This window comes from Folsomia candida, unplaced genomic scaffold (assembly GCF_002217175.1).
Source record: "Folsomia candida strain VU population unplaced genomic scaffold, ASM221717v1 Fcan01_Sc004, whole genome shotgun sequence".
NCBI classification, from domain to species: domain Eukaryota; kingdom Metazoa; phylum Arthropoda; class Collembola; order Entomobryomorpha; family Isotomidae; genus Folsomia; species Folsomia candida.
In genome coordinates this window covers 9,716,354-9,729,151 of record NW_019091196.1, presented here as the reverse complement: position 1 = coordinate 9,729,151, position 12,798 = coordinate 9,716,354, and the positions used below count along the sequence as shown (strand labels likewise).

Sequence of the window (12,798 nt, the reverse complement as noted above, 5' to 3'; positions counted from 1 at the left end):
TTCTAGCTATACACACGTGAAAAGAAAGGGAGATGAAATATGCATGCACTCCTTCCTTCTCCTCCTAATTTCATTAACTTTCTGCAACATTTCACAAAATTATACTTTTACTCGACCAAACTGCAAGTAAACCATGTTCTTTCTTACATAATACTTACTTAATACTGCGAGAATATAATACTCATCTACAAACTCTCGTCTCTCTCTCCAGCTCCAGCCAAGTAAAAAACTTTGTGAGAGATTGATCCTCCACTTGCAACAGCATCTCTCGTCTCATAAAATGAGGCAAAGTTTTAACCAGCCTCAAAATACGGCTGGATGCAATGCACTACTATTCGCTCCGTTAAAGCGCAATGCTCTTCTTCCAACTCGCTTTTAGCTCTGCTGCCTGCCTGCGTATAATCATGTAACGCAGGAGAAGAAGAAGTGTGGTGGATTGGAGCCAAGTTTTCGAGTTGGTAGCCAAACTTGCAAACTTTATAGTTACCACGAGCCGAGGAGTTGTGGATGTAGTAGAGTTGTGTGTGTGGCATGGGGAAGAACTTGGTTACTGCAACTCTTCAGTCGCCCTTGTGTCTCAAAGAGTAAAAGAGCGTTCCTTTAGATATCCTGCAGTTTCTCTCTGCAAATAAGTTTCCGAAAATTTGGACGTCATTTCCACCCAAAAAAAGATTGGATGCGGGAGGAGTCCGTGCGGTGATTGAAGAAATAGTCATCGGGTCGCATACTGTAAGTAACTTTGCCCTTGGTGAAAGTTCACCCCGGAGAGAAAGTCGTGTCTCGTGTCCTCCCAGGAGCCGTGGTCTGGACGGAGAAAGAGGGAGAAGAGAAAGACTATACGAGTTGACTAAAGTTGTTTTTGGTTGGTGAATGTGAGACGACGCGAACGACGACAAAAAAGTGTCGTGCTGTCAACCCTTCCTGCGATTGGCTCCCTCCGTTTGGATGGGCGTTCTGTCGTCCCTTCCCGGATAAGCATCTCTCTTTACGAGGACTCTCTCTTTAGTGAACAAAGTACTAAGCTTGTGCAGTAGTCGTGGTGGTGGATGTCATCCCTATTTGTCGTTCTTGTTACAGCGTGGGGATGAAATTTTAATGTCACCCGTTAACAACATGCGAGTAAATAAAAGTGATAAATTCTTCGTGGATTATACATAAAAAAGTTCAAAGTTGTGTGAAGGTTGGATTATTATGAGTCAGTTGCTATTAATAAATTATTAATAAGTAAGTAAAGCTATGAAAAATGGATTGGACAAGTCTTTGACGACGGCTACTACTATATATTTATGAAAACTTGTCTCAAATACGTACTTGGTAAGTTTTTATGAAAAATGAAATTTTTTTGAAATATGAAATTAATTTTGTTTATACATAAATCACCACATTTTTCTTTCCAAGCAGTAGAAATATTTTGCTTGAAACTCGACAACTTGTACAAGTAACCTTTCATTTCACAAAAAGCAATATCCAACCTTGATCAATTAATCAAATAATTTATCCCGACTACAATTAGAACGTCAAAAGATTTTATTCCGTTCATAACTCACTTAAAATAAAATATAATTCATAAATATTATCACCTTTCATAAAGATTTTATTATTACGCTGACTGTAATTCATACGAGTAAGTAAGCAGTCAATAATATCTACCAACCATATTTGATTATGTTCAACTTATCGTTAATTTCTTTACAATCAAATCTTATCCCTTAAACTAAACGCAAACAAACAAATTCTCCAATATGAAATGATTTACAATTCGCTTTACAATCACCTCGTGTCCCATCACACATCGTCAACTTCACAAAAAAAGGACCAACCACAATTTTTTTAATGTGTAAATCATTATCACCTCTCGAATCTTGGCGAATTTAATAATAAGGCAAATTATTTATCTTTACCTTAATCTTTACAATGCATGTCTATCAACCTTTATATATGCGTACGTACGTAACAAGTTATTTGTTCGTGTGTACCTACCTACGTAATAATAACACATCCATATTTCCATAATACCTTAGTGCTGACTGACCCAACCTTTTTACTTACACACAAACAAATATGATCAATCTGAAATTTCAATGCCACAAGAGATCAACAGACCACAAAAATTTAAAGAATTGCAATAAGATCATAAACCTAGCAAAATATTGATGTATCACATACTAACGAGCTAATGTACGAACAAATCTGTCAGACTATTATTGCATTCGAGTGTCGCTTTTTCTTTGTGAGCGTCTCTCTGTATTGCTGCTGACTGATCTTGATCTGGTTTGAGAGTTTTCCTAATGATTTTATAACTTATGTATGTACGACAACACTATACGAAATAGGTGGATATTATAATAACCATCATGCCATAAAGGGCAGTCGCATATCAATAAAGAAAATTGCAAGACATTACAATAATAACTAGAAAATAACCAATCAGTCGGTTAGTAATGGCCAATGAAATCCACATTACTTGTTCGCATAAAGAAGTATCAATTGAATACAAGTCAACTAATTGTCAATCAGACTCATTGTTGCCTATTGTCTCAGAGCTCTGGTGGTTTTTTAACAATCAAGGTGTCCACTGTAGTAGAAGGAATAAGAGAATTTGATTCTTACACTGCCCTGTCCACCTACTAATAAGTAACCAGGTACATTTATCCTCATGTATGTAGCAGGCACGTTGTAATAGCGAATGACTTCATACATAATACCCATTCCTATTTGGTTGGATGGATCGATCGTGACTCAATAATTCTTGAGATTGGCTGCTTTTATTCTGCTTAAGGCTGGTGGGGTTGAAGTAAATAAGTAAATGAAAATGTATGTGCAGTATAAAGAAGGCGAGATGATGGGGAAGAAAAAATCCTGCTATCATGTATCATTACACTGCTCAGACAAGACACAAAATTTCGATTATTATTGGTGAGGACACAAATCAAAACATACATCAAAACGGGTGACACCCCTTCGGTAGATGACAAATGATTTCGAAGCAACTCCCAAAAACCTCTTGGCAACTCATCCAATCAGGAATATGTAGCATTGTCATAATATTTATGATGAGGGGCGACAATATACACGGTCACCGCAAATAAACAAAGTGACCGCGGTGGTGGGACGCCATAATAATTCAGGCTTGTTCAAGTGGGGTGATTAATTTTGTCAGTTGGCTGGCCTGGACTGGAAGTTTGTCTCTGTCTGGGGTTTTGAATTGGCCGTAGGAAAAGGAGTGGGGACAAGAATTATAATTTTAAAACAATCAGTGAGAAGAAGCTAAATCTTCTCCTCTCCTCGGGTTGCATGTAAGAGGAGAAGACTGTCATAACATAACAATAAAATAAATTACAAGTTAGTGCATACAAATTAGTTGGGAAGGAGAAGAGGATTATTCAAACTGATTGATTTACTTGTAAGTACGGATTGATGTATGTATAGAAGAGTGGGCAAGAAATAGCCATGTGAAATCTCAAGCCCGAAATGATTGCATTATTGACGAATCCCCCAACTTTTACAATAAGACGAGATTACAAAACCAATAAAAAGTTGGCCACCGACCGAACTTTGCTCTGTTTGAAGTTAAAATATGTTTGCAATTTTCACAGTTTTGCTCGACTCGAAGGAGACTTTTGTTTAAAAAGAATTCGTGGTTTGGATGTAATATTGGGGAAATTCTGATTGTAGGCACATACACACGTTCAAGATGACGAGAGAGAGACGAGAAATTTTTTGTGTACTGTTGAACATTTCAATCTGATAGGATGGAGTATGTTTATATATTGTAATACATACACAAAGTTTTGCTTCTGCTGCTGGCTGCGGTAATTATTATGATGAAGCATGAGAAATGCGTTAAGTTAACTCACCATTCCGAGTCAATTCCCAGTGGCTTCTTCGTTTTCGTAGCTAATCTAAACTTGAGGTTGAAGGTGGTAATTAGTTGGAAGGTAAGTTGAATACATTTGCATAATCTTCCGTTGTGGAGAGGAGACTGATGTGCAAGTTTAAAATCTTCTCCATTGATATCTATCCTCTCGGAGTTGATTAGAAAAAAACCTAAACTGCGTTCTTATGCACATAATATGCATGCTATGTATGTATACATGCGTCTGAAACAACGTCAAATCAGGCAAGACAATTTTTTACCCGAAAACCTCAAAAAATTCTTTCCTCAAATGCAAACAACATTTTCGTATGTGTTGCGTTGCAAATGTAATCATTTTTTTAAATCAATCTTAGTTAGCCAGGTAATTCAATCAGTGCTCCTGCATATGCAGTTTGCACTTTGTACATGGCAATTTACACAAAATTTGAATCTACAATCACAAAATAATCAACTAACGAACTAAAATGTAGTCGAAAAGCAGGAAAAATACGCTGCACCTCAAGAAAATGACGCTTGTAACGTGTAATATAGGTCCAATTTTTTAATTGCTTTCACCACCTAATGTCATCCTCCAATTAATATTTAAATTTACAACGTTTTTTATTTTACACCTTCGCATAATGGGACGACTTGTGTACATTCATTGAAATAATTTCAATTTAAAATCAAAATAAAACAAGTAAAGCAAATATTGAAATTGAAATGTTAAGTAGATCCCCATAAAACTGATTGGACTTCATTTTTTATGCAACCTCCATTCAAACATTTACATGTTAATAGTGTTACAAGTGCAAAGGTGTCGTTATCGCATTTCTGCATAATTTAGGTTCAGTTTAGTCTCATAAATAGTTACATATCGTCTTGGTGTCTTTTGATCTCCGCTTTGGGATTTCAGTTTCTGTGGAAAGATTGCATAACAACTTATCACTGGAATAAAAGCACAAAAGCGAGATGATTACTGGTAGTTCGGGATGATTTTATGGTGACTCCTCCCCACGGTCTTGATGATCGAAATCAAACCGTATTTTACTAACGCTACTCTCCAACATCACTTCGTAGAATGTCTGACAGCCCCAATTGTAAAATGACCCGAATGAAAGAGAGGAGCAGGTCACGATCGAAATCCAGTGATAAAAGTGCGGAAAGGACGCTTCGGAGTGAAATTTCGAGAAAATGTCCAATATCGACTGGAAACGTGCAAGACCAAGAAATTCCGTCGTCCTCATCACCGCGACAGGCCAGCTCTCCCCCCGAGTACGCCACAGACATGAATTTTAACCTGCTAAACAAGAAAAAATCTCGTGCCTTCTCCCCAACCACCACTCTCGACAACAATAATGGACCTACTGGACTACACGAACCACAAATTAGCGACCCTTTGTCAAGCAAGGCGAATAAGCGACCCTCCAAGTCGTCGATGCGGCCTCCAATCAGCAGCAGCAGAGACGACCTTGTCCTGCCGCAAAGAACGAGATCCCGACACAGCAAAACGAATCTCACTGTGACCTCTAAATCCAACGTTGACCCGCTTCTGCCTGAGGCTGCTATCACTGGGACAGGAAATGACGACTCTGTTCGTAGCTCGTTGGAAGGGACTCCAGTAATTTTGTCTCGTGAAGGTTCCCGCATCCGAATTGTGGACGAAGAAACTGGGGAAATCTTCTTCCGGAAAAGGTCCAAATCAAGGTCTAGAGAGGGTCGAAGAAAACAGCCCATCTTCATGCCCAGATTGAGTTCGACCCGTTTATGCAAAAATGAAAATAGTTCTGTAAATATGGACTCGAATAGCGTCGAGATGAAGTCGACAAAAAATAGTTTATCGTCATCTCCTCGTCCAAGGCGAGGAATCAGTAAGACGACGATGGATCAAGTTGCCGGGGATCGATTGATTTGTAACAATGCTACGATAAGCGCCCCTTTAGCTTCTCGAAGGGGAGTAAATAAGTCTCTGAATCCATTTGAAGACTCGGACAACGATAGTTATGAAGACGACGATGATGATGCTGATGAGATTACCCTGTGTAAGTCTGTATCTAGGTCTGGGAGGTCCACGACTAGTTTGGCGTCCAAAACTGTGCGAGGGATTCTGAAAAACACTGCCCGACTGGATGGAGAGGAGAATGACGACAGAGCTACGAGGAACACCAAATGTCGAAATAGTTCAAAATCCCCCACTAAAAAACAATCTTCCCGATCACCATCTCGAGTGAACCTAGTTCCACCCCCACAGTTAAACAATAATAACACCAGCGAAGGTCCACCCCCTGGAAAAACGCGTTCCTCAAAGTTTCCGGGTGAATTTGACCTCACGGAGGCACAAACTCCACGAAAGACTGCCAAGTATGCAACAAATTGTCTTTTTTTATATTTTTGTCGAATTTATTTGGCTTTTCAATGAAAGGATTTTACGCAATGCAGAAAAATTCCAAAAGTATCCACCACACGAGGCTCTCTCAGAATGCCGAGACCTTCCGACACCTCCGTTGTGCCCACTATTAAAACTCTTCCAGTAAATAATTTAAATTTAAAAACCTATACAAATCTTCCAGAATTTAGAATAAAGTTTTTCCTTAGAACAAAATACTCCGACTCGTCTTCGGATACATGAACCGAGAAGATTTGGAAGCATGTGGTCGCGTCTGTTATCAGTGGAAATGTCTCACCGACCTTCAACTCCGAGGTCCATTTGTGTTCCAGGGTAAATCCGTGTACGGTCATTACTACTCGCCACACAAGTGTCGAGACTTTGTCAACTTTTTACTCGACCTGGAACCTCAATTTTACCACCCCGTGGAAATGCGAATCCATTCAATGTCCGACAAACAAGCCAGCACCGTTGCGTCTGACAAGCTCGAAATTAACTTTAAGCAGGCAGTAAAGCACATGGAGTCGGTCACCTTAAGAAACTGTTGTCTCAAATGGAAAACTCTGATGGGACTCTTGCGCTGCTTTTCGAGGCATCTTCGAAACCTTACGGACATTGGGAGCGTGCATTTTAGTCAACCGGGGCCCTGTCTGTGTGGAAATTATCGACAACAGCTCAAAAAGGAAGTTGACCGGAAGGAGTTTAAGGATTTTAAAGACAATTTGAAAGGATTGCGACGGTTGGTAATCTCCAGAAAAACTGTGACACCCGAACTTCCCGTGTATCTCTGCATCATGACGCAAGGAACTCGCTATCTCGATGAGTTGGAAGTGAATCTAGGCCCATACGAGACACCAAATCCGTCGAATGATACCGAGTTTTCCAACTTGCTCTCCATCTTTGTCAAAGAGTTACGCGCGCTACTCTACAAAAATAAGGAAACGCTCAAAATCCTCCGGTTTTCCTGGTCCGACAAGAACTTTATGGGCTATTTTTCCACGTGTTTGGATGCCCTAGAGAAAATCAAGCTGAACCAGTTGCACACTGTTTATCTTCAGTTTGATAAGCATGCCCTACGAGGAAAAGGAGTATCCGCTCTGCGCGACTTTCTCGAATACCACTACTCCCAACGACTCCGCTTCTTTACGCTGGATCGCATCACGCTCACGGAGAACTGGGCGACGACGGCTGAGTTCTTGGACGAACTGGTGGAAATTATCCCACCATCTTTTGCCGGGATGGATTTTAAGGTCGTGGTGAGCGATCGGCAGGGTGCGTTTATATAGTAATTATACAAACCTAACTTTTGGGTAACAAATTCAATACCAAGTTTAAATGAACCCAGGTCCCATAAAAATGGCCCCAGTCCATCAAATTCTTCGACTGGAAGTGTTCCGAAGATTTATTTCCGATATGCATTTCTGCATCGAGAATGAGAATACGAAGAGCATTTCGCAAATGTTTGGGAGAGAATGGCACCGAAAAAACTATGACTATCCCAGAGTCAAGTCGGTAGTTGTAACCTTTGTCCCACGCCCACAGCAACAGTACGCTCACTTCAACAACTATAACATTGACCTTATTTCGACTCTCTTCCCGAATTTGACCGAGCTCAGGATTTCGGATCGGCTGGTCGAACACAATCAGATATTCACACCCGTAATTGGACGAAAGTTGGTGTGTGGGGTGTCCAATGCGCAACTGGAGAATAAGGACATTCAACTAATAGCTAGGAATCTGGTCAACCTGAGAATTTTGCGGATGTGGGTGAACATGGGGACCGTGGATGATCACGGGATGACAGGGATTCATCGCGGTGACATTTCTATACTGCATGAGGACGATGAACACTTTTCCTGGACGAATTTCCATCACGAAGTCCTCCCAAGTTTCTCGCATATGCAATGTAAGAATCGCTATATAATTATTTAAATATTTGCATGTCCTGAGCTACAGAAACTCCAAGGCTCATCAGCTAAATTTTAATTACTTCAGTTCTAGAAGAACTTTCACTCCGTGGATTGGGGTCTGCCGTTACAGATATCACGTTAAAATTCGGCTTTAAAAGTTTAGACCGACTCAAACTATTGGAGCTTTATGGAAAATTGGGTGTAAGTTTTACAATAGTCGATTGAGGAAATTGTACAAATGTGTAAATAGAAATTTTGCATAAATATTTAGGTAACAAAGAAAGGGAAACGAGAGTTTAGAAGAAACATCAAAAGCAATGAAAGTGGAACTGTTGTCCGAATAAAATATCGAGCTACTTAAATGACCCGAAAATTAGTCGCATTATTTATGACATTAACTTGACCCTGCCCCCGCTCAAAATTTAATGTGTGCATGTAACAATGACAAAGAAATAATAAAAATAGATTGTTGCTAGGAATATTAATGGTCTAAAATTGGATCATTGAATATAAAACCAGTTGGAATCTTTAGCATGGAATAATTTTCAGTTAAATTTTGGTTTTTGTCAATCGGATAACATTTTGTGAATAAACCCCTGCGAAAACATGCTCTCCAACTTGCTAATGCTCATTCCCGTGAAAACCATGCTAGAAAGCGGAGATTGTTCGAGCTACAGATTTTCTCCAGACTTTTTCAAAGAGTTTAATCAGGAGCCCATCCTTGCACTCGAAAATGAAGACGAACGCGAAAAAATTCACCCAATCAATAGGTATCTTCATGAATTAACAGTGGTTTTGATCGACACTATTACGTGTAAATTATGACCATTTTCCCAGATTTTTTGCTGCCCTTGACCCCGAAATGTGGGAACTGTCTGAATCTCCAACAACACAGTCACTGATGTCAACAAATACCCAACCCTCATTTCCCACCTCCTTCATCTGCCGATTGTCCGAGTACATGAATTGCTCTGGGTTGAAGGTGTGTCGACTCGTTTGCAAACAGTGGAACAACGCCATTTGCAAAAGTTCGTGTTGGACAACACGCACCGTCGGAGTCATAGCTGGACAGTCAACATCGATCTTCAGCTCATTCCTCGACTGTCCCGGCTCCACCTGCGCGGCTTATCTAGATTGCTCCAAAGTCCGTTTCCGGTACTGGTCGCATCTCCGAATTCGTAACATAAAATCGTGTCATTTGTCTCCCCTGTTGACGCATCACGCGAGCAAATTTGGAAGAGCAGTTAAACATGTTCAAATCCTAGAACTTGATCATTGCTCCTTCACCTGGATGGATTTCCTAGAATTGTTGTATCTCTTTCGAGGTCTGGAAAAATTGACCATCACAAAATCTCTGTTTGGGTGGAATGAGTGCGGAATTGCTTCCAAGTTCATGGCAGCTCTGGGACTCGTGTGCAGTCCACATTTCGACGAATTGGTGGAAGATTTCGGATCTTTGTGTCCCCCTGAAGACTACTTTTTCGGAAATTTGAAAGAATTACATATTCAGGAAGATGATGACCAGGATAAAATGATGACACCCCTTCTGCTCACCCTGCTCAAAGATCGGACCCCTTTGCTCGACAAATTTTCCATCCTTCTTGGGAGATCCACAGTTCAGCTGAGAGAACCAGAAGATCAGAACACCTTGTGGCAATCCGTCCACGCCTTTTTGTGTCAGAAAAATGTGATTCAGTGCAGAATCGAGTCCTTCCATCTCATCTCGAGTGGCATGGTGAATCGATTCTTTACATATCTCAGCATTTGGAAATTCCCACCAAAAAATTCGGAAATTTGGAGGATGCAAAAGCTCCGAATTCACCTCCGTCCTTTGATCCTCTGGGGAAGTTTTGAGCGACATTTGATCCCTCTCGTCCAGAGATTTCCATGCCTCAAACATCTCTCCCTGCAGCACATCATCCTGCGAGGAAATCGTGCCTATCTTGTGAGAGGCTTGATGGAACAGTGTCCTGACGCGTGTGCGCTGCAAGTTGGCTTGATTCTGGATGATCAAGGAGGCTTTGAAGCAGCCAATTTAGAGAAGGAACTCCTCTCGTCGGAACTTTACAGAAGGAATTTGGTCTCAATCGAGGCCGTCGTGTACACGGATGCGACGCGGGAACTGCGAGATATGATTCCGTATCAGAAAAAGGTCACGTTTCCAGGCATGCAATCCTTCTCCGTGACCACGAATGGGGTATCGCGACCGAGATTCTTCACCTTCAATATAAACGTCGTGGTCCACAATTTTCCTAACTTGACGGAATTGAGTCTAGTTGACGGGCCTCCGTTGAGGGTGGGCTCCCTGTTTTCTTCCTGCCGAGCAGTGGACTCTGTGTGGAAGGACATGTCAGGTGCGGTCGTGTGTGATGATGACATTCAGCTGATTTTAAAGAACTTGACCAAATTGGTGAAACTTGTGATCCGAGCGAATATGAAGTATGTAACGGACAGTGGATTTACCGGGTTTTCGATCCAGTATTGCAGACGTTGGCCAAAATTTGGCGTTTTGAGGGCGGAAACTCGCCAGAAATTGGAACATTTGCATCGAGATGGGGTTTCTTTTGGGAGTTTGCAAAGTATAGTATCATCACGAATGATTTTATGATATTAAAATTATTACATCCTTAATGCAAGTAGCACATAAATATGTAGATTTGCAACACTTGTCCATCGAGGGAATTGGTCCTTGCATTACAGACGTTACGGTAGACTTGGCTTTTCACGGAGTCAGTAATTCATCTTCGCTAAGATTCTTGAGCTTTTTTGGGGCACATCATGTACGTAAACTCACTTTAAATATTACAGCAGGCATTTGCAAGAACAATAATTTTAATCCTTTGCAATGTGACAGATATCAAAACAGGGGAAAGAACAACTTTGTAAAGAATTGCCGCATTGTGAAATTATTGTAAATTGACATGCTTTTATTAATTGGTCCATTAATTAGCAACTGATAAGTCAAATTAATTGTGTGCACGTGACAATAAAATAAACCGGAAGTATATGTATATTCCAATCAATTATGTATTCCACTAATTCCAAGATTATCAAATTTTACTTATTTATTTCATTGAAAAACACTGCATAAGAATAATCCCACTAATTTTTGTAACACAATTATGGGACATGGTTTAAGCACCAAATGACTACACCGATTCTGAGAAGTATAATTCTAAGAAGTATGATTTGCTACATAAAAGAAATCTCAACTTCCGGAACCAAAAGTCTAGTTTTACTAACAAATTACACAAAGGACGGTCATTCTGTCGCCTATTTGGTTATTGCAATACAGATATAAGTAGCATCTCAGCACTCACGTATGCACACCACTCAACCTGATGAATATGAATTGGCCATCAATAACGTTCGACAAGCAGAAATGACACGGTTGTCGTGCACAGCATTGTCTTCGCCCTCTCGTCGTCCCTGGAAGTGTGGAATCTTCTTCGTCTTCTTCTAGTTAAGTTTTATTACTATCGGTAATTTAATGACGGAATGAATAATGCATCCATTTCTGTCGTTTGGTTTGGTTTGTGACCCAACCGTAATAATATATATTTAGACAAGCTCTCATTAATATTTCGAGACCAAGCAGAGATGAGAAATCTCTGATTGGCAACTGCTATGGGATGATGACTGAGTTCTAAAATTCATTATATTTTTTCACTTGTCAATAAATTATACTCTAAATTAGAATTGTTACTACGACCAAGGACAAACGCGTTTGAATGGCTCACGAACACAACAATTTTACAATTGTTATCCTGCCTGACTGACTGTGGACAGAATTCATTAACAGAGTTATGCAAGTTTCAAATTGTCATTGTGACAAAGTAATAACGAGAAGGCCGTCCGGGTTAAATGTGTTCAGATTCTTCTACGTAGAGAAAAAGAGTGTAGTTTAATTAGGAGACTTTTTATGTAAGGAGATGAGACGCAGTCAATCTACGAGACAATTTAATTAGCATCTTTTATTATTTGCTGTGTCACTTGGAACTCGGGTCGTACGTAGGTTTATTTTATAACAGTGATAGGTGTACGTAATATTTAATTTTTTTTTTACTACGACACGATGTTGACCTTGTTATTAAAGTGTCTTTTACAAGACAAGCGGCACTGACTGAGCATGGAATTTATGTAGTTCATCATTTGTCTCCAATAATAATTTGATATGTTCATCGTCCCAGTTTAATGGTGGTTAATAATGGTTGTCACTTTAGTAATTCGTACCGTTAAGCAGAGAGACGAGATGACATTTTAAGGCCAGGCGTACCGTCTGCGTTGCGGCTTTTCCAACATCTGTATCATCTCTAGAAAATTTGTCAGCAAAAGGTGGACGTGTTGCTCTGCTGCGGTCTCATTGATCCAATAATCAGAATTGTTACGTCGTAATGTCGGAGGAATAATGTGTCATTGTCAGTGGAGGACGCGATGCTGTGATGGATTGATTAAAAGCAATTTGTCACCTTTTTTAAAAAATATTCCTGTCCTGACATCAGGATAATCTTAAAAGTTAGTTTCTTTTTTGTGTGTGTGCTCGTTGCGGTGTGTATTAAAATTTATACGCAATTGATAAATCTCTTTAACAATCTTGTATGACTGAGAGGTGGCTGGAGCCATAATTCTGTATATCTGAGTGGTAA

General features: G+C 40.0%; 2 protein-coding genes across 5 annotated transcripts in view; both read left to right on the top strand.

Moving 5' to 3' along the window:
• Positions 1-501: 501 nt before the first annotated feature.
• Positions 502-12,798, top strand: part of LOC110849110 (zinc finger protein basonuclin-2) — a 74,301-nt gene continuing 62,004 nt past the window's right edge. The window contains exon 1 of one of the 3 annotated variants that reach the window (XM_035851026.1): positions 502-1,314. The gene's annotated coding sequence lies outside the window, so the exon portion shown is untranslated. The remainder of the gene's footprint in view (positions 1,315-12,798) is intronic. The other 2 variants (XM_035851025.1, XM_022096486.2) reach the window with 2 other exon arrangements.
• Positions 6,287-11,185, top strand: LOC118435279. Of its 2 annotated transcripts, XM_035851028.1 has the most exons (6): positions 6,287-6,386; positions 6,452-8,148; positions 8,238-8,353; positions 8,424-10,731; positions 10,808-10,932; positions 11,007-11,175. In XM_035851028.1, the coding sequence occupies exons 4-6, from the start codon at positions 9,015-9,017 to the stop codon at positions 11,070-11,072; spliced, it is 1,908 nt and encodes a 635-aa protein (XP_035706921.1). In that variant the 5' UTR covers positions 6,287-6,386; positions 6,452-8,148; positions 8,238-8,353; positions 8,424-9,014; the 3' UTR covers positions 11,073-11,175. The 2 variants fall into 2 exon arrangements, with proteins under 2 accessions (XP_035706921.1, XP_035706920.1); XM_035851027.1 differs by having other exon boundaries at positions 10,808-11,185.

Bases quoted from the DNA above. Each gene is read 5' to 3' on its own strand.
- LOC118435279 (XM_035851027.1), top strand. From the start codon at position 9,015: ATGTGGGAACTGTCTGAATCTCCAACAACACAGTCACTGATGTCAACA. The intron at 10,732-10,807 runs GTATAGTATCAT...ATAAATATGTAG, and splicing joins TTCTTTTGGGAGTTTGCAAA to ATTTGCAACACTTGTCCATC.